The sequence below is a fragment of the Lipophrys pholis genome (genome assembly GCF_963383615.2).
Source record: "Lipophrys pholis genome assembly, chromosome: 22".
Lineage (NCBI taxonomy): Eukaryota > Metazoa > Chordata > Actinopteri > Blenniiformes > Blenniidae > Lipophrys > Lipophrys pholis.
The window spans coordinates 10,246,940-10,274,056 of NC_137644.1; the positions used below are offsets into that span (position 1 = coordinate 10,246,940).

The 27,117-nt window shown below is 44.7% G+C and overlaps 3 protein-coding genes across 5 annotated transcripts; all 3 read right to left on the minus strand.

Moving 5' to 3' along the window:
• Positions 1–341: 341 nt before the first annotated feature.
• Positions 342–7,696, minus strand: mansc1 (MANSC domain containing 1). 2 transcript variants are annotated; one of them, XM_080492105.1, is made up of 5 exons: positions 7,355–7,696; positions 5,983–6,052; positions 4,680–4,994; positions 4,063–4,203; positions 342–3,617 (listed from the first exon to the last, which is right to left on the minus strand). In XM_080492105.1, exons 3-5 carry the CDS (start codon positions 4,936–4,938, stop codon positions 2,590–2,592), a joined length of 1,428 nt encoding a protein of 475 aa, XP_080348231.1. In that variant the 5' UTR covers positions 4,939–4,994; positions 5,983–6,052; positions 7,355–7,696; the 3' UTR covers positions 342–2,589. The 2 variants fall into 2 exon arrangements, with proteins under 2 accessions (XP_080348231.1, XP_080348230.1); XM_080492104.1 differs by having other exon boundaries at positions 5,896–6,052; positions 7,355–7,640.
• A 1,309-nt stretch (positions 7,697–9,005) lies between these two features.
• c4h11orf98 (chromosome 4 C11orf98 homolog) lies at positions 9,006–10,870 on the minus strand. Its single transcript, XM_080492126.1, has 4 exons — positions 10,786–10,870; positions 9,671–9,795; positions 9,489–9,577; positions 9,006–9,336 (listed from the first exon to the last, which is right to left on the minus strand). Exons 1-4 carry the CDS (start codon positions 10,822–10,824, stop codon positions 9,209–9,211), a joined length of 381 nt encoding a protein of 126 aa, XP_080348252.1. The 5' UTR covers positions 10,825–10,870; the 3' UTR covers positions 9,006–9,208.
• A 1,633-nt stretch (positions 10,871–12,503) lies between these two features.
• On the minus strand, positions 12,504–26,898 carry pthlha (parathyroid hormone-like hormone a). Of its 2 annotated transcripts, none has more exons than XM_080492124.1 (4): positions 26,756–26,898; positions 17,023–17,133; positions 12,928–13,554; positions 12,504–12,709 (listed from the first exon to the last, which is right to left on the minus strand). In XM_080492124.1, exons 2-3 carry the CDS (start codon positions 17,127–17,129, stop codon positions 12,951–12,953), a joined length of 711 nt encoding a protein of 236 aa, XP_080348250.1. In that variant the 5' UTR covers positions 17,130–17,133; positions 26,756–26,898; the 3' UTR covers positions 12,504–12,709; positions 12,928–12,950. The 2 variants fall into 2 exon arrangements, with proteins under 2 accessions (XP_080348250.1, XP_080348249.1); XM_080492123.1 differs by lacking the exon at positions 26,756–26,898 and adding an exon at positions 19,030–19,344.
• Between the last annotated feature and the right edge of the window lie 219 nt (positions 26,899–27,117).

Below are 27,117 nucleotides of genomic sequence, written 5' to 3' on the forward strand. Positions count from 1 at the left end.
ACAGATTAAATTCTCAGCATCACATTACAAGTGAAAGAAAGCAGTTCAATAGACTTTATAACTTCTTGTTTTATCTGAGTTCAGAAGCAGTAAATCACAGCTCATCCAGGCCTTTGTGTCTTTGAGACAAAGCTTAAGGTTTGACAAGTTGATCAGTATCATCTGCTGTCATTGATTTGTGATTTGAATGTTTTCCTTGTATGTTTCTGTGTTTCAGGCATCTGTACACCAGATCGCTATTGATTTCAGAGTTTACTGACCAGATTAAATCATCAGCTGCTCTTCATCTCTTCCAGGTGTAAACACATTTTGGACATAAAACACAGTGGAAGTTTCAAAAATCACGTTGTTTTTTAATCCTTACAACAAAACATCAAATTCCAAACTTATGCAAAAGCATCACTTCACAAAACAAGACCAAACTGTGACCATCCGTGGAAGTAATCAGAGTAAAAAGCAAAGAAAGAAGTGGAAAAAAATCTAATAAAGTCAGCCTCGCTGCTGCCACCTGGTGGCCAATTGGTGTCTCAGCAGCCTGTGCCCAACAATCCAGATGTTCTCATAATAATTAATAAGAAAATAGTGCTGTGCAGCGGCAGCCAGTGTCTCCCTCAGCTAAGAAAACATTCCCATATTTATCAAAAAGACGTGATACAGAAGTGCATCAATTTCCAGAAGGTTGCATTCATCATCTGGATCTTTTACCCCAGAAAAAAAAGTGGAACGAGTACAAAAACAACACAGTGAGAGTGCGCCTGACATCTACACTCATATGGCTGAAGCGTGTGGCAGGAAGAAGACATGCAGGTGAGTGTGCACGAAGCCGGGCTGCAGCTCCACTTCAGAGGCTTCCTGAGATTGGGGGGGGGGGGGGGGGGGGGTGTTCAGATATTGCTGCTGGGGAGCTTCAGAGGGTTTCTGCCTCGCTTTGACCTCCAGGCATTGCAAAGCTTTCAACAATCGCAGACTAAGAGTCCCACATTTCTGAAAATATCTGGGAAACGTCTTGATGACAAGAACAACCAAGAGCTCACGAAAGGAAGAAATTAACTTATGATGATGTTCGTTTTTGATGGCAAAATGATAAAATTAGGCCTCCTAGTTAAAGGTTCAGGATATCAGTTTAATGTAATACCACCCTTGTTCACTGGGTGGCAGCAGTGGGTTGAAAACAGGACGAGCGGTGAAGTGACTCACTGCACCGCCTCCTGGTACAAAGTGATATCACAATGACAATCTGACTGTTTCAAACTGGTTACCTATACATTCTGTTACATTCAATTCAATTCTTTTTTAACAAACATTTTCTGAATTCATCTGAAGTCCAGATTTTATGCTTTATTTTTTTAACGAGTTTTGTTGTTCTGCCATTCTGGACAGTAAAAACATGATACTGCTTTAAAGAAATAAAATCAGTATCCTATATGAAGTCAATACGTCACCTTCTTGCGAAATCTTTAAGGAGGCTGAGCTTGTGCAGGAATGCGACTTAAATGAATAACAAGAGTGAGCAGTTAAAAAAGCTAAAATAGCTCAGTTATGTCATGATTACTCAAATGAGGTGGAGCTTAAAATGGTGAGGTCTACTTTAGAGGATTGGTGTGCAGTGGATCACACATTCCAGCAGGGGGCAGTAAACAGTTATAAGAAAACAAACAAATAAAAAAAATCATCTGCACCTTCCGGCTAATTAGAGATGAGTTAACGCTTTAACAAATTACGTCAGTGTGCGAATAGGCATATTTAAGTTTTCTTTAAATGTGGCTATGCAAACATATTTTTCGGTGTTTGTGGACTTTAATGTAAATAAACTTAAGAGTGCTGTTGTGTTTAAACAAATAACACATTTCGTTAAGAAGAAAAAAGAAGCTAAATAGCAAACGAAGCGGTGCGTTAATTTACATAATTGCTGGGATTTGATTCGAGCACTATAAATGTAACTCGTCAAATGAAAAGAAATGGTGAAGCAGGTAGTGCTTACTGGCCAGTTACAGGCGGGACCTGACTATAGGGGCGGAGCTTAACATACTGAAAAATACTGCAAAAACTGGAGACTAAGGGGTGGAGCCTAAGTCTGGGTTATGGTATCAGGGCGGAGCTGAGATCCGAAAAAATAACACAAAAAGCTTTGTTCAGTCTGTTGTACTGGTGGTTCTCCAGGGCTATTGCTGTTAGCATGTATTCTGAAGTAAAATGTTTACAAATCTGTCAGAAATGTGCAGTTCCGGTCCCAGTTTAGTATTAAGCAGAGCACCGTCTGTGGCCACTCCGAGGGGGCGGAGTCAGACTGAGGGCGGGGCGTGATAGGACAGTGTTTAAAAATAACACAGAAAGCAGAGATTCACATCGCATGTATTTTTACGTAAATAAACTGTGGCGCTGCCAGAACTGCACAGTTTTCATCAGAATAAAATACAGCTTCTGGCCAATCACTGTCCAGTAGTTTCCCCAACCACTAAAGAAACATATTTCAAATTGCGGTAAAAGTTCTGTAGTTGAGTGATGTGCGATTATTATCCGATGCTAATGATGCTAAGTGAACTCCCGGCCCGCGGTCCCTCTGAGCTCCCGTCATGGAAACAGTGTTTTTCACACCTCGTAGTGAAGGTCGTTCAGCTCCAGCCTCGTGTAGTGGCGCCTGTCGAAGGACTCCATCGCTTTGCGGCCGCCGACAGCCAAAGCTAGCGTTAGCACGGCTAGCCCCAGCACCATGAACGCCACCAGGCCACTCTTTATCGCCCCGCGCGCCGCCACCGCCTTTCCCCGGCTGGCGTTCACGTTCTGGAGGGCGCGGTCAGACTGAGTGGCATCTTTGGGGACAATGAGAAGACTTGTTGATGACGTGGTCGTGGTGGGCGGAGGCTCAGTGGTGGTGGTACGTGGAGGTGGAGGGAGAGTAGTGGTAGTTGTGGTAGGTGCAATAGTGGTGGTTGTGGTTGGTGCAGTAGTTGTGGTGGTAGTAGGTGCAGTAGTGGTGGTAGTAGTAAATGCAGTAGTGGTGGTAGTAGTGGGTGCAGAAGTGGTGGTAGTTTGGGTGGTGGGAGGAGGAGGAGGAGGAGGAACGGTAGATGTGGGTTTAGTCGTAGTAGTGGTGGTGGTTGGGGCAGTAGTGGTTGTAGTTGGGGAAGTAGTAGTAGTGGTGGTGGTGGTAGTGGTGGTGGTGGTGGTGGGTTCAGTAGTGGCTTGTGGGCTCTCAGTAGTCCTATGCTCAGGCTCTGGAGTGGTGGTGGTGGTGGTTGTGATGGTGGTGGAGCTGTTGGCAGGGCGGATGGAGGCTGTGACAGGATGTTTTCCTTTCTTGGCCATTTTGTTTTGCTTTTTGTTGGTTTTATTTGTTTTTCTGGTGGCGATGAGAACTGCGGTGGTCGGATCTGCTGTTGTTGTGGTCGTTGTGGTGTTTGGGGGAGGTGGAGTTACTTCTGGCTCTGTGGCGATGATGATGATAGGTGGAGGTGTCGTTGTGGTGGGCGGAGCCTGCGTGGTGGTTGTGGGTTGTGTGGTTGTTGGCTGTGTGGTGCTCATTGTAGTTGGTTCCGGTGTTGTGGTGGTTGTTGTTGTTGTTGTTGTGGTGGTGGTGGTGGTTGTTGTTGGTCTCAATGTGGTTGGGTGATTTAAACCTGTGGGCGAAATTAAAAACAGCACGTAAACTAAAAACGTTCTTACCACCAGGGAGCGAAAGATTCAAATTTGTATTTCAACGACTGAATAAAAACATTCCGATTGACACTCAAATGTTTGTTTTGCATTGCGGTTGTTAATTTACTTTAGTAACCACCGCTTCTCTTCATTTCTGTACAACATTGTACAAAAAAAACTTTCCGCTTGAAAGTTCCAGCTAAAAGCAGAACGGCAGGTCAGTGTAACGTCCAAGCCTCGTGATATCTCCTGCTCTATTAAAGTACAGAGCTACTCTGAGTACACGTTGATAAGAAACCCCCCCACACACACACACACACACACACACACACACACACCCGCTGCTATCAGAAATGTGCATAAAGCATAGAGTCGTCGGCGTACGTGGAGATCCTGAACAGACACAGACAGCAGAGGCAGGTTCACCTTTGTAGATGTCATGGGTGTTGATGCCTTCTTGAGCCTTCATCAGAGGACAGTCCTGCTCCGTCTGACAGTGGAACAGGAAGCAGTTATCGTCGCCGGGGCGCTTGTTAGCGTTGAACGCGGCCATGTTGCACTTTGCACCTTCAGGAACATAAAAGATCAGAGTTTAAATCTCGTTCTTTCTGTGGAGATGTTGTGTTTGTTGATATGATGGGAAAAACGTGTTTGAATCTGATCAATTTCACTGATTTCTGTGTGAATTTAAAGCCACACCCACACAAAATCTCACTTTGTTAATTTTCAGGTTACGTATATGTTTAAAAAGATTTCTGTATTCCAGATTTTAAAATATATACCAAAATTGTTGATTAAATGGCAACAATGTGAAACCTCACAGGCATGGTAACCATGGTAACTACGTTGAGCGAACTCCTGTTAATGAAGATCCACAGTTTTTCAGTTTGCTGATTAAAAGTTGAAATTTCAGTTTGACTTTTTTCAAAGGTTTGCAGACGAAAACATTTGATTCCAGCTGCTCAGCAGTTTGAGCTTAAGACGCAGTAATAAAAGACACATTAGGACCTGGACCACCTGGATCCCCCGTGGGTGCGCCTCACCTGGTTTGACCTCCTCGGAGCAGCAGGCCAGGACGCAGTCTCTCTCCGAGCGGACCACCCGGGCGTCCATGACGGTGGTGGGCCTGTTCATGGCCAGCCGCACGTTCACGATGGCCATCTGATGCTGTCTGGAGAAGCATGTCTCCGGCTCGGTGGCCGCTACGGACACCGAGGTCAGCAGCAGGAACGTGGCGGTGACGGCGGCGTGGACGAGGAGGCGGAGCTTCGGGGAGGGTTGACCGGAGAGAGGAGGAGTCATGGCAGCAGAAGGAAGGAGACGTCAGAGTCGGAGCGAGGAGAGTAGAGTCGAAGGAGCTGAAGGACACAAACAGCATCAGGTCGTCAAGCAGAAGAGAGAAAACAAATAAACAATAAGATTTAAAAAAAAAGAAGACAAAAGGCTGCAGAAAAGAAGGAAAGTAAGGTGTAGTAGAGTGACATGGGTCATAACCCTGTGGTGCTCCTCTGGACTTGTTTCTCAAGAGCTTCTCAGTTTCCTCCACTCCGACAGTTCGGTCTAAATCTCAGGTTTTTTTTTTAAAACAGCTTCTGTCGGACTTCAAACCTTCGTCTGATCCGTCTGACGGCCGTCAAACGCGAAACCGAGCAGAATTAGAAACGGAGGAAAATAGAAAGCTAAAAATACAGAAGCGTGAAGGCGGATTTTTATTTTTAGATTCAGTATGAACGAGGTCACGAACATCCAAATATTCCCTCCCAAAAAAACCCCAAAACACCCAGACTGTCTCAGAACAACAGTGTGAAATCCAGTTGGTGGACTGAAGCTTCTTGCTCTGGTGGTCGCAACGAGCGCTTCCTGGTGTCTGTGTGTGTGTGTGTGTGTGTGTGTGTGTGTGTGTGTGTGTGTGTGTGTGTGTGTGTGTGTGTGTGTGTGTGTGTGTGTGTGTGTGTGTGTGTGTGTGTGTGTGTGTGTGTGCGTGTGCGTGTGCGTGCATGTGTGTGGTGGGGGGAGTTGTGGGTCAAAAGGTCAAGAGGTCGAAGGAGGAAACACAAACAACTAACGACTAAAAACCTGACTGGACCAACAGTCTTTCTCACGGGTGTACTCTCAATCACTCACAGATGTACTTACAATCAGAATAACAGTCATTCTAATCGTACTCACATTCATTCTTAAAGACATACAATCATACTTACAAGAGTTCCTAAAGTCATCCTCACAGTTGTACATAGTAACTGTTCTCGTTTTACTTACAGTCAAACTCACAGTAGTACGTGCAGTGGTTCCTCCAGTCCTACAGCCTGCAAGCGGAGCGTTAGTAGCTCGGGGTTGTGGACTCACCGTTGGCCGTGTGTGTGGAGGTTCCTCCATCAGCGGTGAGCCGACTCGCGGGTCCACAGTCCAAAGGCTCCTGCAAGAAACACGTTTCTATCACTTCTGCTCATCGGCTTTACGGCTTTACAGCTGCTGCTATCAGCCGGCCGCACCCCCGTCCAGTTGTGACGGGAGGTACAGGCGACCCGAACGCACTGGCCCACAATCACAACACCAGTTTGTCAACAGCGTGTCACAGTTTGAGAGGGAAACTGAAAAAAAAATTTGATTTTAACTTCGTCTCCAGGTTGTGACTTCATTTGAAAAGCATTTAAAAAACCTAAATAATATTCAAAGAAATAATTACTCTTGTTTTAAGATATATATTTTACGCCTGACACTATTCTGAAAGATAGAATTAAGGAATTAATTAAAAATAAGTTATGATTGTTATTGATTAAAAATTAGATTATATTGTCCATTAAAATGTGTTTAACATCTGATCATTTGTTCATGTTCCTTTTTTTGGGGATTAAATATGAGTTTATGAGATTTTGCTTTCAGGCGTGGAGTAGCTTAAGAAAATCTTTGTAATTTCTGATAATCACCTTCACAAGAATCATAAATGACCACAAATAACCAGTTCAATGTCCGCGTGCTGCGATAGGGATCATTTGAATCGTCTCAGCTGGTGTAACTTCTTTTATTGGAGGGAAAAGAAAAGAATCGAGGACTCAAATTGAATCATTTTAAATCCATGTTTCTATTTTTCTGCAGCCCGTCAGGCTGCCTCCTCCAGTGAATCTTTGAGTTTCAGCCGTTTGTATTGAAACTGAATCCAGTTTGAGCTGTTTTTAGTCTGCGGGTCCAATGAGGGCAGAGCGAACTTAGTTCTATCACGCGGAAACGAACAAACGAAGAGCAACGCGAACGTGACGCCGAGCAGTTTCAGGACCAAAGCTTCAGATGAAAAAGGTCACAACGAGACTAAAATACGACAGAAATTATTTGAAGATCGAACATTTCAGGCCAGACACCACATGTGTGGTCAAGTAGCCGTGCGACGTCGTTTTTCCATCAGCTGCGTGCGGCTAAAGAGAACTTCTTCAGGCGAAAGCGAAGCCGCTTCGCTGTAAACACAGAAACTCTTATTCCGAGATAAAGGTCGGGAAATATCCTGAACAAACTCGGACTGTGTAGAAATAAAACCACGGTCTGTTTTTAACATGTATCCTGATATCACAGGGAGAACTGGCTGCGCTATGTTCGCCCGGGAGTTCGTCCACGCACCAGCAGCCCGACAAACGGGTCTTCGCGGGCTCCGCTGGAGCCGCAGCTCCGGGAGTCAACCGAACCGGGACCGGGACCGGGACGGGTGTCGCTTTCAATCCGGTCTTACCTGCACGTTCGCCGGTGGACGCGGATTAACTCGGAGCCGCCTCCATGGTTCCTCCGGCGGGCAGCGAGCGAGGCGAAGAGTCGGTGTTCGTCTGGAAGCCGGGAGGCTTCATTAACCGGAGAGAAACTCGCTCCGTTACCGGGACATGAGGCTCCGAACGCGGCCGCAGGCGGCTGAAATAAAACCCGCCTTCCTCCGGTTTGAAGTGGAGACACAAAGCGGCGACACGTCGGCCGACGGAGCGGCGAGAAGCGGCTGTGTGTCCGCTGCTGAGGATGCTGAGGATGATGATGGTGATGATGAAGCAGCACGTTACATGACGGCGGGTGCGGAAGATGCGCCGCTTCGCTCCGGAGTCTGACCCACTTCAGTCTTTGTCCTCTGGAAGGAGGGGGATGGAGCCGCGACCCCCGGCGAACCGCGCCGCGAAGCTCCGCGCGAACAAATAAATCAACCCGATAGACGATTTACCGACAATCTCGATCGATATGTGTCCGAGGTCAATCAGTGGACGTCAAGAACTACGCAAAATAAAATAAAAATAAATTAAATACAATCTTTAAAAAGGCAAAAAAAACATTATAAACCCTCAGAAATGCAAAAACCGTATTAATATTTAATATTTTTGTCTCATTGTTGAATGAAAGATTCATTTATATAGAAGATTCCTGCAATAATATCTGTAAAAAATATATAGATATGTGCCAAGAGATCAAACATGAACATAGTCACAATTTTACAATATTGATGAAGTGGACAAAGAATTTATTCTGTCGAAAAGATCAAATACGGAAGCTCAACACCCTCAAAATAAGACTTTTAATTCCCTTTAGAAAGCTTAGATTTTATTCAAATAACCAAAAGATGCTTATTTATCATTATACAAAATATGCAAAGCCAAAATAATGTGATTCAATCCATCCATTTTGACAGCTGAGGGCCAATTTAGGGAACCAACATTGGACTGATGGCTGCCAAAGCAACAAAATCCCATTTGTAATAATTCTAATAATTTTAATTTGCATTTCTACAATTCAAATGTATTGGTCTGCATTCCATAATGTGCAATAAACACATCTTAATTCAGAAATGAGGCTAAACTTGAGAAAACCTTGAGAAACAACTGTCATGCACACACAATCCAAAAGGCAGTTTTCTGCCCTCGACAGTCAAATTTGGTATAGAACCGTCCTGCTGGAGTCCATTTCAGAATAGATATTCATTATTGATGTCGCTAAAGACGCCAATGATATAAACATTAACAATTCCAAGTACACATGTACAGTAGAAGCCTTTTAGTTGCCTGGGCTTTTTCAAAAAGTTCTACTTTCGGAGCCAAAAGTTGTGTTCATAGTTACTCTGAGCACCGTTGTCATGGAAACGGACAGCCAAAATGAAATTACATGTTTTTCCCGTTGTCACTTATAAGCTGCAGAAGCGGGGAGTCAAATAGTAAAAACTTTAAAGTTCAGTTTCACCAGAAAATGTAGATAATAGAATTTCCTGAACGAGTCAAGCGTTTTCATTTTGTCCGAACATGAGCAAAAGTATTTTATGCCAAAGATGGGAACATTTGAAGTTGTGATGATTTACTATTTAAACTGAGAGAGTTTTGTTTTTAAGGTAAAATGAAAAACAGAAACACCAGGATCATTTCATCGTAGAAGATTTAATTAGTTTCACAGGGGAGGTTTTTTCAATCCTTGAGGCACAAATAGATAAAAACATTCTGACATTCAACCAACAAACATCTGAACATCTCGTCTGAAGAAGTTCTTCATCTTGTTGGAATAAGCGTTGCCGTGACGACAAATCTTTTCTTTGATGATATAATCTTTTTATAAAAACGTCCTTTCACTCAACATCCGCCATGTCCACGTCGACATTAGAACCGCCTGCTTTCTTCTTCTTCTTCTTCTGTTTCTTGGTCGAACCCGTCGAGTCGTCGGGGTTTGTCTTCTGTGGCGCCGACGCAGCTTCAGCTGCAGAGCAATGAAAACAAAGAAAGTGTGAATTTGACAAGAATACAAATGTATTATTTCATTTAATTATATCTTTAAATATTGCTCTGGCAAAAAAAACCCAACAACCTCTCTTTAACTACACGCACGCACGCACACACACACACACATACCTTCTTTGGCGTTTTTCTGGTGTTGAAGCTGTTTGATCAGTTTGCGTTTCTTCTTTCCGGACAGTGTGATGTTTGCTCGAGGACTCGAACTGGACACAGAAGTGTGTGTGAGGTGGGTGTGATACATGTACTGTATGTATGTATGTATGTATGTATGTGTGTGCACGCGTGTCTTGACTCACTTCCTCTTCTTCAGGTGGTGGATGGTGATCAGACCTTCGTCCACCACGGCGCCGACAATCTGATGCTTCTTTCTCTTCTCTCGACTCAGAACTCGGCGACGCTTGAAGAGATTCCTCCCCAACTCCTGACACACACACACACACACACACACACACACACACACACACACACACACACACACACACACACACACACACACACACACACACACACACACACACACACACACACACACACACACACACACACAATTAGTAAAATTGTTTTTGACAAGTTTTCTATTATGTCGACAAAACTTAAATGTTTAAATGAAACGCCGCTTCATGTAAACCAACAATATGTTGGATCTCATCCCAACTGGACTATTTAATGACATTTTCCCTCTACTAGTAAATCAATACTAGATCAACTTATACTTTAACGGGTTACGTACCACAGGACTTTATGGATGCTTTTATCTAACATCTTCTTAAAAAACGTTCCCTTGATCCAGATGTTTTAACAAGTTACAGGCCAATATCCAACAGATTACAGACCGTCTACATGAGCAGCAAGAACTCTGATTTCTGCGTTAACGAACAGATGAATAAGAAAAGACACAAATAAACTGACTTGGTAGAAAAATGTGTTTTGACCCTGACACTTAAATAATGATATAAAATAGGAAAAAAAAACATCCAGTCTATTCTCGTGTTTTCATCTACATTTGTCTTCCTTCCTGATGAGAAAACGCTCGGGCCACGCTGCTTTGCTTTGATTGGCTGGTATCAGTTTCCCCTCAAAATCAGAGCCAATCAGAAGCAGGATGCAGGTTATTGCACCCGCCTCCGCCTCGTGTGTGTGAGTGTTTTTAAGTGCTCTAAAATACAAAACAAATATCTGTCTAACATGTTAAGACACTGATCCAAATATATATTTAAGAGACAAGCGAAACGACTAAGTACGGATATATACGGGAAAAAAAGCCCAACATCGATTTAAAGAAGCAGACAGCCCTAATTAAAAGACCCGCGGTGTGTTTGAGATCGTGAATCAGAGTTTTTACTCGTGGTTTTAACTGCTCATTAAACGTTTTCGCATGGTTTTGGCTGTAAACGAAGCTTTCTTTACTCACAGTTTTTGGTCGGTTTATTTTCCCTCCGGGCGGCGACATCTTGTCTTCACGTGGAGGCTGACTTCTTCTTCTTCTTCTGCGCTTTGAATCCCTGCAGACTAAGCAGCTCCCCCTGGAGGCCTGAGTGAGCGTTACACTACCGGCAGAGATTTATTTGTTTACTGCAGCGAAACATTAACGAAACACCAACAAATAAGCAGTTAACGAAAGAAGAAGTACTGTTAATATTAGGGTCAACGTTCTTGTTTTTACTCACTTGTGTTCTTTTGTCTTTTTATGTTTTCATACCCCAAATTGATTATCATTCCATTTAAATCTGTGTAGTTTTTGAAATCTTCATTTAAAAACTCTTTTTTCTGTTATGTAGATTGAGTGTATTATACCGAGTTAGATTTGTGTTGTACATGTGCTGTAGTGGTTATCAGTGTCTGCTGGTCACTTATCTACTGTACTACAACTCAATTACTATCGATTTGTCTACTGTATTCTTCTACTTCTATTTTGTTTGTCTGCCTGTACTACTATTATTAGTGTGAATACTACTTCAACAACAACTATTAGCACTGCTGTTACTATGAATTCTCCTACTACAACAATAACTACTAGTATGCATACTTCCACTTATATTACTACTACTACTGTGATTGCTACTTTACTTTTACTATGATCACTACTAATATAACCACCACTGCTATTAGTACTACTATTAGCAGTTTCACTATCACAATAACTAAATCTGCTTGTGCCACTGCCACTGCCACTACTACTTCTATTACTACTACTACGACTATTAGTATTCCTACTTCCACTATTGTTAGTGATACTGATACTAGTATTACTACCAATTCTACGGCTACTACTGCTGCTTCGGGTACTCCTACCATTAATGATTGTGCTACTAGTATTAACACTACTTGTAATTGTCCCTGTAAGACTTTCCTTCTGAGATTAATCAAGTATTTCCATTCTATTGTATTCTATTCTATACTTGGTAGTCCAACGACTGCACTTCCTGAACTTGTTGGATTGAAACTGCGGCGGCTGGATCCTCAGAACCTTTTATATGTTTTCAAGAAATTCAATTCATCCTCTACAGTCGAAGAAACAACCTCTTCAGAGGACCCATGACGATACCCTGAGGTACACCAGCACACAGTTCCACCTTTGGTTTGTGGTGATTAAATAACTTGTGTATCATGATATTTGGTCGGAGGACACAGGAAGACACAGGAAGACACAGGAAGACACGGGAGACGAAGAATCTGTCAAATGTTTAATCGGTTCAGTTTTTATCTCAGTGCAAGTGCCAAAGACATGAGGGTGGTTTGATTTATGTACAGGTCCAGCTGTGGCTTCAAGGAACAGGGTGGAGATAAGAGGGATCAAAATAATTGCCCCTCCCAAAAAAAAAAACGAAAAAAAAAAAACATGGGAAAAAACATAGGAAACCCCTCAAACAGCAGCAGAGGAACAAAGAGAGTCCATCACAAACACACAACAACATTAATGGTATATATATTTATATAATTATATATCTAAAGTGCATTATGGTACAAAAATATAGAAGGTCAGCAGCACCTCGATACATTTACAAAATAAATACACCATTCAGACCAAATAAATTACCGCAACAACAAACAACAACAAACAACAACAAACAGCAACATGGGACAACAACTGGAGTCTGTTTTTTTTTTTTGTTTTGTTTTTTGTTTTTTAAAGGAAACTTAAGCGAAGATTCACAAAGATCTGAATCTGACGTCGCCTCAACACATTTAGTTGTTTTTTTTTAAATTCTGCGAGCTACTCCGCTAACGTCCAAATATATTTACACACAATAAATATGTTCCACTGTCTGTCCAAACAGTCCCCGTCCCCCGGGACGAGGAGCATTTAGGAGTCCCATCAGAGTGCCGCCAACTCCCTGCAACAGAGAATAGAAGGAGGAAGAGGAGAAGAAGGATTAAGATGAAGAGCAGGAGGAAGAGGAGGTAGAAACAGGTCAGTGACTTTATCAACAGCCAAACAAAAATATATAAACAGTCCAGTGTGCTGGTTTACAGATGTGTTAAAGTGGTTTCAGGCTGTATGAATGTGTGAGCAGCGTGCGCTCCACTCAGTTTCTGTCTCAGCTCCACTGACCTTGGTCAAAGATTGACGGTGTTTCAGAGCAGCGCCCTCCGCAGGCCAAGCAGGGATCTCCACTCCAGGCGGAGCCCGCTGCCGGCCTCCTCCTCCTCCTCCTCGGGCCTCCATCCCAGTGACCTCGCCCTCCTCCTCCTCTTCTCGCCCTCCCTCCTCCTCCCACCACGGCCTTTCTTCTTCTTCTTGCCCGGTGTCCTCGGCGCCTTGTTGGTCTCCTGCGGAAGGTTGGTGCCTTCCTCCTCCTCCTCTTCCTCCTCCGGCCGGAAGCTCAGCGGCAGGTTCTTGGTGCCTCCAGCCGGTTTGGAGTGCAGGGTGCTGCCGGTGGTGCTCAGGTGGATCCCGACGCCCGGTACCCCGACCGCCACACCGCCGGCGCCACTGCTGCTCCCTGCTGCTCCTGCTCCTGCTCCTGCTCCTGCTCCTGCTCCTGCTCCTGCACCTCCTCCTCCTCCTCCTCCTCCTCCTCCTCCTCCTCCTCCTCCTCCTCCACTCCGGATCTGGAGGTCTCGGATTTCGGCCGTGTGGACCTCGTCTAGCAGCTCCTGCAGCCACATGCGGCGCTTAAAATCCTGCAGCACCCGACCTTTGTCGTGCATGAGCTGAGCGTGGCTTACAGAGCGCCTCCTGCACAACAAACAGACAAAACACAAGACGTTAGACTGAAAATAGCCACAGAAACATAAATAACAAGACATTTATTGAAAGACATTCACACAGACAAATTCTCCACTGTAATGAGAGTTTCACATTTTGACACATCAGAACCTCAGCTGGACTCTTGAAACATCCACACAGTCTCAAAGTGAAGCTCCTCAGACCCCCGACCATCAGATTCTGAGACCCTCAGTACAGAAATATGAAACGCGTCAAAAGGTTGGGTGTAGTTCACAAAGTGTCCACAGGATGGTGCCAACGCTCCACGCACCGCTGCAGGTGACGCTCCAGAGGATGGAACCCTCAAGGTGGATCTACCTGCGCTCAGACCTCGGCGAGGTCAGAGCAGCTCTTATCTGTGCGAGTGCTGGAGGCTTTGCTTTGCCGCGGTGTCGCCTTACGGGGTTTTAACTCCTGGAAAAACAGAGAGGCGGCGAGCCGAGCCTGGGAACCGGCGAGGGGCCGAGGACGGCCAAACCCCCTCAGTGTCTGAGCACACAAACAGCTCAGAGAGCAGCCGCTGGCAGGCTTTCCCATGATGCCCTCCTCCTCCTCCTCCTCCTCCTCCTCCTCCTCCTCCTCCTCCTCTCTCCTTCTGATTCAGCTCTCCCAGCGTCGGAGCCGTTTTCTGCTGAGTCGTGCCGATATCCTGTGCCGAGCTCCTGAGGGCTCCACTGTTTATGTGCATACAGATATTTCCTCCGAGTCCTCTGAAGCTTTGAAAGCCGAGCCTGGCTCTGTTTTACCTTTAATAACGCTCACATCAAACGCGGGGGGAAAAAAAACGCCGCGGTGCATCCGGCCGTGGCAGCGCTCCAGATCCCCGTCCTCCACCTACCTACCTCGTCCTAATTGTGTCTCTCTGCAGGAGACGTATGAAAGAAGGAACGGTGTTGTTTCCAAAAAAGCCGCCGCGAGTCATTTCCCAACCGACCGCTCCAGATAGAAGTCAGATGTTTGTTGGTTCGACTTCTAAAAAGTCTCGGTCGTTGGAGTCTAAACCGAAAGACTCTTCAGTTTTAAAGTCTCTGCTTCCCAATTCCGACCCCATTAGCAGTTTAAATTTGGGATTTTATAATATGAAAGTTTGGTATTTTTAACTCTTGATACTCCTCCAGCCTCGGAAATCTTTAGGTTTGTGTCTCAAAAGGCCGCAGAGAAACGGACTTCTGGAGGTTAGAACTTTCCACTTTCCACTTCTTGGGCCAATGAAACTTCAGATTTTAATTCCAAGAACTTTGGACCGGCCGATATTGACTCCTAAGGCCTTGAAGACCTTGATTTTGTCTTTGGAAACTCCACATTTGGATGTTGACTCTAATTGTGACTCCCGAGGCGTCGAGAGTTGGACCTTGACAGCAGTTTGGATTTCAATTCTCGGAACACGTCTCAAACTTCAGATATGAAGATACGACGACTTTCTGAGTTTTGAGTTCCTGAAGCTTCTATGACGCTGGTTTGGATCTCCCGACTTCTGGAGATTTGTTTCTCAAGGCTCTCGGAGCGTGCAGAATCCTTAAAGCGTCTGACTATAAACTTTAAAGCTCAAGTCTCACCTGTCAATCTTTAAGAATTTAGAGTTTCATTTCTTAACACTTAGAGATGTTAATCTCTCACTGCAGTGACTCTTTAATCTTTAGATCTCAAGTGAAGAGGTCCTGGATTTCCCCTGGTAACACCCCCCCCCGGGGTTCCCGGAGCGTCACATGTCCTGCGTTGAATCTCAGATTTAATGTCTTTCGATCACCGAGGCGACTTTTGACAGCGATTTGCCTCGTGATGTCACTCCCAAGAGACGGCGCGAGTGTCGGATTTCAGGTCCGGGATGGTTCACGGCCCCCGATCGCGTAAACTGCAGCAGCTTCCAGATGCTGCTGCGCCTGCGGGCGGGGACTGGAAGCGGGCCCTTCTGACCCAGTTCTCCCCCCGAGCAGCAGAGACCTCCGCCACCAACAGGACCAGAGACGTGAAAACAAATCAGTCACATTAGTGCGTCAATGAAATGTGTTTGCGTTCGAGCCGCGGGGTTTTCTAAAACTCGGGTTTCCTCCACTCGATTGTCTGGAAACAATAAATCCCACATCTCCACCTTCACGGCTTTCAGGTCAAACCAAGCGAATCTGTCTCGAACCGGGAGGTCAAAGGTCACCGGGCTCCCTCCCCAACTTTGTGATTTTTTTCTTTTTCGCGGTGCTGGTGTTTTCCTTTCTGCTCAGGTGGCGCCGGGTCGCGTCCGGAGCGTATCAGAGGCCTCTCTGGAAAGTGTTAGGGGAAAAGCTGGACGGCGTGCGCGCTCTGAATCACCGCTGCCACTGAAAATGCCTTTCAGATGTGACGCGGGCGCCGCGCGGGCCAGCGAGAGAGTCCCGGCCCACCAGAGCATCTTCCCGCTGCTTCATTAGAGGCCGCTCAGGTCCAAGAAGCCCTGCGAGGCGGCGATACGATCTTTCCAGAGTGGAAAAAAAGAAAAGAAAAAAAAGCCGGGAAAGCGTGAAAGCACATTTATTCGGCCTGGCATCAGGCGGCTCGGCGGGAGCGGCAGGTTTGCTTTGGTCCGCCGCCGACTGCGACATCAGCATTATTCATTGCACTGGCGAACGCTCGGGAGCCTCCTGAAGGTGTCGCAAATACAAAGAGCCGCCGCGCTTATCTCCATCGGCAACGGCGCTCCGGCGGCTCGCCGGAGACATTGACGGACGCCGCAGGGTCGTCCGCTCACATCCCAAGAGGCTCAAGGGCTTTAGTTTCATTCTCCAAGCGTCGGATTTGAGCTGCTGAGGCCTTCGACTGTCTGATTTAAACTCCTGAACTCCCTGAGTATCAAATCTGGACTCAGAACCGAGGTCTTACATAACCAGGCTTGGATTCGAAAGGCCGCTGACACTTCTGCTTTTTGGTCCCGAGAGCGTGAAAACACAACTACGCAACCGCTGAAGCTTTGAATGTTGATTGTTGTTGCGTCACAGACACACATTTTGAAGTTGATTAAGTCTTTAATTTCCACTCCTGAAGCAAGTTAAGATTCAGATTTACAGTCTTCGTTCAAATTTGAGCCTTGAGAACCTCCGAGCCGAAGATTCCTATTGCAGGATCCTCGACGTCTTTGATTTTCACTTTGGAAACTCCCAGATATTTAAATGTTGACTCACTTCAGCTGCCGGGACTCCCGAGACATGTCGAGTTTTAAAACTCGACTTTTCAGATTCCTGCAGCCTCTGATTTCAGCTTCTAGCCTGAACGCGTGTTTGGATTTCAACTCTTAAGATTCCAAATTCTGAAGCATGAACAGTGAACGCCCGTGCTCTGAAAGAGTCCGGCGATGAATAAGAAGACCTTGGAGGTCCAGATTTCAAGGCCTCAGTGTCGGAGAATTCAGGTCCAGACCTCTTTTAAGACGTAGGTGTACATTTTTGAAAACCTCCGTAGACTTAGACTTACGTTCTGCTGCTGAGGGCGTCGATCGGCCGGCCGTGGTGCGGCACCGGAGAGCAGAGCAGGAAGACGGCGAAGCACCACTGCTGCACGAGCCTCCGAGAACACAACATGGTCCTGAAACCAGAGAGAGAGAGAGAGAGAGAGAGAGACTTGATTCACCTTTCAAAATGTTCCCCTCGTTTAAATGAGTGAATGCAGGAAGCCAGGCTAAAGGTTTCCCTGCACCACCCGGTGGTACAAAGCGGTATTTCACGACGGATCAGGCTTTGGCTGGGTGTGTAAACAGTAAACCAGGGCTGAGACACTGAGAATGGGTTGTGGCTTCGCACAAACAAATAAAGTAAATAACACTTTCTGATTGAACGTTCATACCTTCTATATACCGTATGTAAGTTTGAAGAAAATCCACCTTTGTGCACAGAAACGAGTTGACAGGCTTCACCGTTTTAGCACATTGCCTCTATCACTCAACAACATTGAGGATTTTTTTAAGATTCATTTCAACGAGTTACAATCTGGAGGATCGAATTTGTTCTTCTGAAGTTTTGACGTGTGACAAAAGAGAGAAAATGTGTACACATATATAGAATAAACATTTTCCAGTATATATATAGAGTGGAAAATATTTACTCTTCAGATATAGTTAATTGAATTAGTGGCGTTCCCCAGGGATTGATTCTAGGGCCCCGTAACAAAGTCTTTCTGAAGCATTGACATGCGATTTCACTTCACATGAACAAACCAGGTAATAAGTTTCATTCATGAGGAATCTGGTACTTATTTTCCCAATGAATGCATTACTTTGCGGCTCTTCTAAATGTGAGTAATCTGTGGGAAAACATCAGTCAGGCTTCAGGAATTTGAAGCGGTTGAAATGATTGCTCTGTGAAGGTATCAGGAGGACAAAATGAAGGGATTAATTAATAATTGAACAGACGTCCAGGTCGTTAAATGCAAAGTGGAAAAATCTGGCAAATGTTTGATTTTCTCTCAATAAATAATGACATATTAACAAAAAGTGACAGTAAATTCTTAGACTTGGAACTTAACTGACACCAACCAAATGCACAACCTTTATAAATTGTCTCTGTTTTAAACTTCAAAATCATCCAGAACTTCTAAAAACCCAAAGTCCTTCAAACATTCCAAAACATCCAAATCTCTTTCAAAAACAACCCAAAAGAGGGTCAAACCCCGAAATCTTCAGATTAATCGAAATTCTTCAGTCGTGTTTCTGACTGACGACTGGTTCTCAAGGTTCGACCCGGGAAACCTCAACGACTTCCAAACCCTCGAAACACTGAAGCCTCCAAAACCCGACCAAAGAAACAGAAACGCTCGACTCATCCTCATCCTTCCAACACGTCAAAACACCTCCAGGTTCCCAAAACACCTTCACAACTTCCACAACTTCGGAAACCCAACAACCTTCCAACACCTCCACATCTGAAAAGGTCCGTGCCGTGACTCTAAAACGTCTCCACTGTTTGATAAAAGTCCACAGAACGCAGATCGTCACTGGACACGTTCAGCAGTCTGCCAGGGTGAGACGACGGGAATAATGAGTCGACTGACGGCTGCAGATGTTTGACACCAGCCGGGGGGGAGCAAAGAGTCGAAAACGCCGTCTGCCGAGGAAACGTCCGAACTGTGACCTTCCTGCAACTCACTTGAGTTTTAAAAAAGCCAGAACAACCGAAACAATCTGCGCTGCTGCTGAACAAACTACCTCATCCTGAAGAGATCGGCTTTCTGATCGATGAGAACAGAGTCGGCTCTCAAAGGTGGAGGCCCATTTAGGTCTCAGAAATGAGTAAAATCGGTGGAAACTTGTTGGCGCTTTGACTTTTTTTTTGTAAATAACAGATTAAAAAAATAGACCCAGCCAGAATCAGCTGATATCAGACCACTCTGAGGTGTGGGGGACACAGTCTCAGGTCTAGATAAAAGTTCTGTAACTTGACAACTTGTTGAGAGTTCTGTAGAGCTGAAATCAAACTCAAGACTTACACAGCGATGTCAGTCCCTCAGAAACAAATCAAAAGGAGGAAAAAACAAAAAACCAAAAGAAGAAATAAGTCCTCCAGAAAACTTTCCAGAAAATCCAGGTGATGACACCTCCGGAGATAGAAATCCTCACGAGCCCGAGCACATCCAGGTCCTGGTGTGTGTGTGTGTGTGTGTGTGTGTGAGGTGGCCCTCAGCGAGCGCTGCCTTGCGGGGGGAGTTGCCGGGGTCCTGCAGGCGTGCGGTGGTGCGTGTGCTTGCAGGGCGCTGTGAGCCCACCGTCTGCTGCACGCTGCCTGAGAGCTGCAGCAGGTCAGGAGCAGCGGGGGAAGGAGGAGGACCGTCGGGCGGAGAGGGAGGGCCTCCCACTCCGCCACGCCTCCCCCTGCGGGAGCAGCGGGGAGGGAGGAGGACGGCCCGCAGGGAGGTGGCGCTGCAGCTCGTACGGAGGCCCGATTCCACCTGGAGGACAGCTGCCGACGCTCCAAACCCCTCATTCCTTCACGTGAAGACAAACATCTGCGATTCTCACGGCTCGCCGTCTTGTCGGTTTCTGGCTCTTTTATGTCGGACCAGTTCTGACTTGTTCTTGGACTTTTTTATTTTGGGTTTTAAGTCGGGCTTTTGGACTGATTCTGGTGGGTTTTTTCATGGGCAGTTTTAGTGTTGGAACCAGCTTTACAGTTTTTTGAAGACGTTTGGTGGCGTTAGGAACCGTTTTGGCTGGACTGGTGGTGGAGGTCTGGACGAGTTGTGTCTGGTTTAATCTGCGGTTTTGGTTGTCAGACTGGTTTGGGCCAGTTTTTAGACCAGACGAGCCGCATTGGATGACTCCTTGGACTGAGCTGCCCTGGTTTTCAGACCAGGTTGGTTATGAAACCAACTTTGCATGGTACTAGTTTCGAAAACTGACGTTCTGGCTGAAACTTCCATATTCACAGTGATGTTTTTATATATGTGCTCTGTCCTATGCTCAAGAAAACCTCTTCACTCTTTAAACCGTACATACATTTGACAATAGTCACTTGACTTACATCACACTGCCGTAGAAAACCAGGTTAGAAAATAAAAAGTATGGTGTGCAACTTTAAGAAAGTCACAGTAAGTGAAAAGCTTGATTAAATATAATTGTAACTTTTATAAACACACAGTGTCCTCACAGTGTTAATTATCAAAAATATTAAAATGTTTAACAAAATATGAGCATTCTATTCAATTACATTAAAGTGAAAATGTGGCGTCCCACAGGGAATGATTCTGGGACCCTTTTGGTTTTCATTTATGCCTCTCACTCAATCTTCAGAGACGGCAGGAAATAAAATGAGACACAATTTTAAACTATGAAGAACAACAAGATCAACAGCACATCTGCAGGGTTTGACGACGCCTTCAAACCATTCAAGCAGAGATATTTTCATATTAATGGCTTCAAATCTGAGTTCTTATCAGACAGACACACACACACACACACACACACACACACACACACACACACACACACACACACACACACACAGACAGTCAGACGGACTCAGACTCTCCCTGCCGATGTGACGCCCCAGGCTGCGCTCAGCGATTGTAATAAATCTTCTTCAGCGGTTTACGAGTTGCTTAATGAGCTGCTTCCTCTTTACTCACACTCTTTGTAGCTCAACGAGTGATGAAACAGCTAAACCTCCTCGTTAAGTCATTTTGACATCCAGAAACACTTTAAATCACAAGCCGACTGTCTCTGTGTTTGTAAGCCACTCACCGAATGCTCATATTTACGGAATATTTCTTCTGTTAAGTCAGTAACAGTCACAGATTGATCACTTCAAGAAAGCATCGACCGACCCACAGATCACCAAGCGACCACAACATTCACACACCAGCGGACCAAAAAGCTAAATATGCATAAAAAAGGAGATAAAATATCAACAAAATAACCAAGAAGACATTAAGCAATCTTGAAGTGTCGGACAGGAGTTCCTGCAGTGAGCCCTCTGTTCTGCTCCTCAAACCTGTTGAACAGCTGTGGACAGCCGACGCTGAGCTGGTTGCTACAGTTTTTACAACATGTCTTCCTGTCTGTGAGTCAGTCTCGCATGCAGCCCTGCCACTTGGGGTCACTACATCACACTTGCTGCGTCATTAAGTCACAAATCTAACGAAACCGAACTGCAGCAAGGCAGGATGCAGTGGAATAATTATTTATAATGTAGTCATTATATCTTATGCTTCAGAGTTGAAGGTTTTTCTTTTATGCAGACGACTGTTTTCATCCTGATTCTGGTTTTAAAATTGAAGCAGAATATCAGATGTGTGTCGCCCTCAAGTGGTTGTATTAAATATGACAACAGCAATGGAGGGGATGGCGATATGAATCCAAACACAGTTCAAGTTGCTAAAATCTCCTAATTAACAAAATCTATGTGTTATTTCTTTGTAAAAAAAAATTGTGAATATACTTGAGTAAAAAAATATTTGGTGGTAAAAAGTATTACACAAAAAGAAATGGACCCACGGTTCACAGACGCACAAAAAACCCGACTTCCTGACTGTGTTTGTTTTCACACATTTAGTTGATGCGTCATCTTGTAGTACACAGTGTACATACAATACTTGGCTAGTTGGTGAGCATAAACAGCACTGAGACGATTTGTTTTTGATGGGTAAAAGTTGTTTTTGGACGTTTTCCACAGAAAACCATGAAAGACTGAACCGTGTGCAGCGACTTTAACACTTCACGAGCTTTGTGTTTCTGAGTGCAGACGGCGATCCCGAGCGAATCTCTGATTGTTTGAGTCGTGCAGGAGCCGAAGTGGGTTCGAGGCCTCCTGTGCAGTCGAATGTGTTTGATTTAATGTGGAGCTTCATGTTGGTCCAGCTTTAATCGTTGTGGACACACGGAGCGCTCTGAAAGCCCGGCACCGGCCCACCCCCAGCCGACCGCCGGCCCACCGTGCACTCTCCAAATGTTTGGTTTCAGACAGCCTCCCGGGGCTTCAGACGCTCCCCTCCTGCTCCCCCTGCTCCTGGTGCAGGTACAGATGTGTATCAGGGCTTCCCTGCAGCTCTGTTTTCCATTGACTCAATTATCTACCCCCTCGGCTGCTCTGACTGAGCCCCATTGATGCGTCCTTGATTTGTACCCAGAAATAGCAGCTCCACTGTAAAAGGTCAGCGTATGAACATGAAACGCACACAATGAACACATTATTGGCTGAAGGTGCCGACTGCCAGCGCCGCTGATGCAACCGAGCGCTCTGCCTTTCATTCATTAGCATCAGAAACAGAATCCATTGTTTGATTCCTGAGCGGTCGCCGGCTGCTCAGACAACACACACACACACACCCACACACACACACACTGTGGTACCGTTCAGAGGTTTCCCTCTGAATTAGTGGAGTTGCTTCTCTTTACGAGCCTGGAGATGCTCCACGACCCCAAAACAGGAGCAGGAGAGTCTGGATCATCACCCTCCTGCTCCTCCTGCTCCTCCTGCTCCTCCTGCTCCTCCTGCACCTCGACTGTGGAGAGAAGGCTCTCCTGTGCAGCCACGCTACCTGCAGGTAAACAGGTAGGAGTCGGAGTGTTTTCCTGGCAGCGTGGCGGCGCGTGGGGTCCCGGCCAGGAAAGCTGTTTTACATTCACTGAAAATTGCAGCAACTTGGCAGAGAACCACACACACACACACACACACACACACACACACACACACACACACACACACACACACACACACACACAAAGCCAGCCACTGTGGGTGTACGGCCCCCTCTTGGTGGTCTCGGCCCCGTCCTGAAGGACCCCGTCCTGAGAGCCTCTCAACGACCACAACAAGAGCACAGATCTGCTTGTTGGACGTTTCACTCCGTTTAATCTCCGAGCGAATCACGAAAACATTCAATGCAGACCCGAAAACAAAGCGAACACACCACGACGTTCTGATGGGTCACGCTGTCAGCGAATCAGAAATGTCCCCACAACAATCCATCCAATCAGAGGAGGGGAGACAGACGGAGACAGGAAAATCGTCTCAGATAGTTGTTTCACAGTAAGAGACAGACTCCTCCTGATTTGATGTGTCCACTGTGAGTCAGACAGGAAGTATCACCACTCAAACACGAGCACTCTTTTCCACTCACAGTCCAATGTAAAGGGGTTTTTCAGACCTGCAGCTCACAGTGGTAAATAATCACCATCCAATAATCCCCATCTAATAATCTCAATCCAGTTAGCATCTTCCAATACTCACCATCCAATACTGACATGACATCATGAGCTGTTCTGGAGGTTTTGTGATCCATATTTTTGTTGAAAACTTTGGGGTTCGGGTTCAGTAATAATAATCTATTTTTGTTTTACTTAGAAAACTTAATAACAGGTTAACACGGAATAGGACATCATATCGTTAAGTGATGCAAAACGCTGTTTTACCATGTGGTAGAAATAATATTGCTACAGATGAAGTTGTGTTTTTGTCTCGCCCTAAATGTTTTACGATGCCATCTTGAGGTATCAGGTAGTATTACAAGGCTACTAGATATCTCAGTGGCCTTAAATATTAGTGTCCTTCTGATGAGGTCATTATAAGTTATATCCTGAGAATGTTGAATAAATACAAAACCAAACTTTGGATAGCAACGTTATGAAGTGACCAGTCAGGCCATCACTGCACCACCTGGTGGTACAAAGTGGTATCAAATGACCAGGCTAGTTAGTTAAATTAACCAGCTCGAGACAAAAGACATGTTTTCTCCCATTTCTTGAAAAGATTATTTAAAACTGGATCAGCCATCACACCCTCTTGTGGTAAAAAGCAGTACTTCATCAGGAGGCTCGCTTCAATATTGAAGTAGTAATTGAAACAGAAGACATTTTGACTGGTCGTTCAAACATTTTTCAGCTTTGAAGTGTTCACTTCACCCTCTCCTGGTACAAAGCGGTATTACAAGACCAGGCTAGCCGCTGGTCAACAGCTGGCTGTTGTTTCACAACATTTTCCGGATTGTTTTAGCTGTTTTTCAACATTCTGAGTTAAAGCGTTGAATTTTCCAAGGAGTGAAATGCGAATCTGAGGCTCCTACTGTGAAACAGCAGCCGGGTGAGTCGCAGTGAGTCATGGGGGAGTAGTCAGGACGGGGGGAGGAGAGGGTGGAAGAGAGCCAGTGTTAGAGGGAGGAGGAGAGGGAGGTGGAGGGGTGATGGATGATGATGACTGGGTGATGATGAAGAGACCAAGAGGCGTCTCCTCTCCGGGTGGCCTTACTCCCAAACACCCCCCCGCCCCCCCTCCCACACCCCCAATATTGTTCACCTCTGGATCACCTCCTGCTCTTCAAATACGATACATTCGAGGACCATAGGAATTTAGGAATGTACAAATTATTTGAAGGGAGATAGAGAGACAGACCCCCCCCCCCGACCACAAAGCAACCACACACACACACACACACACACACACACACACACACACACACACACACACACACACACATACAGATATGATTGCTATTTAAAAAAATGCAGAAATTGAAAATGAAGATGTGAATATTTGCACACAAAATGTCAGAATGTCATACTTCCTGATGTTTTTCCACAAGAAAATAGACTGTTGCTCGCAGCTGCTTGGATCTGTAGACGATTTGATTCCTTCAATCTGCTTTAAGTTCGTATGTATAGTCTGTAACTGTTATAAATGACATGTTATTTGTAAAATCTGTTTTTCCTGTTGTATGTTTTCTTTTGAAAGAAGTGTTCCTTTAATTCTGAAGTGAAGCAATTCCATCCTGATGTACACTTCAAGTATTTCATTTTGAACCAAGGTTTGTTAATTTTTGGTTTTATCAGCCTTTGAAAGACAAAACAAAGAGTCTCTTAAAGCTTTATATTTAATTTACCACTTTTACAAGCATTGTTGTCTCTTAATTTCTTGTTTTCTTAGTGTCTTTAAACGCTCTGTTAATTCAGTCCACTGTATAAACATCCAGTCATAAACAACCTTATGAAAATATAAACTGAGAGGATTGAATATTAAGAAATAGCACATTTGACCATTTGGCTGTTATTGAAGGTTTTTTTCAATGTTTTTGGAAATAAAAAAAATAAACACAACTTTCTGCCATGTGCAACACACACACACACACACGCAGGTACACAAATACGCTAACACGCTAATGTATGTGATACAGAAAAGTTAAGCAGAAGAAAATCCTCTAAAATATTGTGAAAATGTATAGAATAATGTTTTTTAACATTTGGAAGTATGTGGAGAATAATTTATCATTTGGAGACAGACGCTAACAAGCTGAATGAAAACATTGTTGGGTGGTAACCCCATAAAACAACACTCAAGAGTCGTAAACGAACACAGTAGACAACCACAAACAAGCTTAATACAAATCTGTCTTTGGGCGGTAACTCATAAAACAACAACAACTTATAAAGAAAAACCAACCCCGTAAATATATTTTTAGAGAATTAAAATTTCACCGCAACTAAATACACACATATGTAACGCAGTAAAACGACAGTTAGTAGATGAATGCAGGAAGTCAACCAGCAGCCCCAATGATACTTTAAATACGAAGAAAACGGACGGCAACGAGCGACACAGACACCAGGAGACAAATCCTAATACGCCAATAGAAAACTTTCTCCAAATTTGAACACCGAGATGAGAACGTTCATGAAATCCTAAATGAAAAAGAACTGAAACATACGTTTCCTGGTGACTTCAGCTCGTCTTCAGCAACACTTCAGGTTCAGGTTCAGCCAGAAAAGCTGCGCTCACTTCAAGCTCCACTATTTTTCAGTATTTCAAGAACATATCCAGAAAAACAAACCGAAAACAAGAATTTGTCATAAATAATGATCAGAGCTTGAACACTGGAGGTAAACCTGACATTCGAACTTCAGTGTGTGTTCATATAAAACAACCCGACGCCTTATAGAAACTTAGTTTTCACTGTATTTCATCTCCTGACTTGAATAACTTGATATTGTCGTTAATCTAGAAGTTCTAATAGCAGCTCCTTCTACACTCTGCACTGATGTCTGATGTCCTCGTGTGCACGTTTGAATTATTTGTGACGGAAATTCTTATTTTTCTGAAGAAAAAAAAACTGAAGCCAAAGTTGTGAATTGAAATAAACGATGAAGTGAAATCACTTTTTAGAAAAAAAACACGAAAAGTCAAGTTAAAAGTCAATGAAGCTAAAATCATAAACAATATATTTTTTTCAGATTTTCTGACTTTTTCAGAACAACAAACAACCCGAGAGAAGAAAGTGATGGAGCATCAGGTTTAAATGAGACAGTTCGGACACATCCAAACTTCTCAATGAAAGATTTAAAAAAAGAAGAAGAAAAAAAAAAACATGTTTCTCAAGATTTGAAGAATAAAAGAGTGAACCTAAGAAGAGAACTTCCTCCTGACTGCAGTCTGAAAGCACTGCTCTGCTTTTTACTCTCAGGTCATTTGGTGTTATCCACGTTTGAAGGATTTTCTTTGAGTTTTCTCCACATTTTACAGTCGAGTAAATTCTCCGATCATACAGAAGAAAATGGGATTTAATCAGATTAAATGTTTCACTCCTGCCTGCAGTTTAAAAGGACTTTTTTACCAGTTTCCCCAAAACCTTATTCACATCTTCTACCGGTGAAACCTTTTGCACCGACATTATTTCACTAATATCATTAAATCTGAGCCACAGTTCAAGTTTCTGTTTGCAGCTTACTTACTGGTTTGGAGGGTTTTCCTGCCTGGTTCGTCTTCTTCCTTGTGTTCGGTGTCAGAAGTGGCCTGCTCCTCTTCCTCACCACGTGAATCCACAGGAGCCGGGAGCAGCAGTGAGGAGATGTTCTGCAGGCAGATTCCCACATGTGGTGTTTCAGCTGCAGCGTCTCTCTTTTTTAAAGAATCCCTCCTCGTGACATCACACCCAGGTCACCACCGCCATCATGGCCGCCTCCTCGCCGCTGAATGTGGAATCACACGGACGGAGTTACTCACCCCATCTGCCCCCCCCCCCCCCAACCTCTCTCTCCTCCTACAGATTTCACTTTAAGAGCGGAAACACACACACACACACACACACACACAC

What these genes read in the sequence shown, in the direction of transcription:
- mansc1 (XM_080492105.1), bottom strand. Translation starts at nt 4,938, where the DNA reads ATGACTCCTCCTCTCTCCGGTCAACCCTCCCCGAAGCTCCGCCTCCTC. An exon ending in CTCCGAGGAGGTCAAACCAG is followed by an intron (nt 4,204 to 4,679) that starts GTGAGGCGCACC and finishes ATGTTCCTGAAG; the next exon opens with GTGCAAAGTGCAACATGGCC. An exon ending in CACCCATGACATCTACAAAG is followed by an intron (nt 3,618 to 4,062) that starts GTGAACCTGCCT and finishes TTTCGCCCACAG; the next exon opens with GTTTAAATCACCCAACCACA.
- c4h11orf98 (XM_080492126.1), bottom strand. Translation starts at nt 10,824, where the DNA reads ATGTCGCCGCCCGGAGGGAAAATAAACCGACCAAAAACT. An exon ending in CACCACCTGAAGAAGAGGAA is followed by an intron (nt 9,578 to 9,670) that starts GTGAGTCAAGAC and finishes TTCTGTGTCCAG; the next exon opens with TTCGAGTCCTCGAGCAAACA. An exon ending in CCAGAAAAACGCCAAAGAAG is followed by an intron (nt 9,337 to 9,488) that starts GTATGTGTGTGT and finishes ATTGCTCTGCAG; the next exon opens with CTGAAGCTGCGTCGGCGCCA.
- pthlha (XM_080492124.1), bottom strand. Translation starts at nt 17,129, where the DNA reads ATGTTGTGTTCTCGGAGGCTCGTGCAGCAGTGGTGCTTCGCCGTCTTC. An exon ending in GACGCCCTCAGCAGCAGAAC is followed by an intron (nt 13,555 to 17,022) that starts GTAAGTCTAAGT and finishes TTTGTTGTGCAG; the next exon opens with GAGGCGCTCTGTAAGCCACG.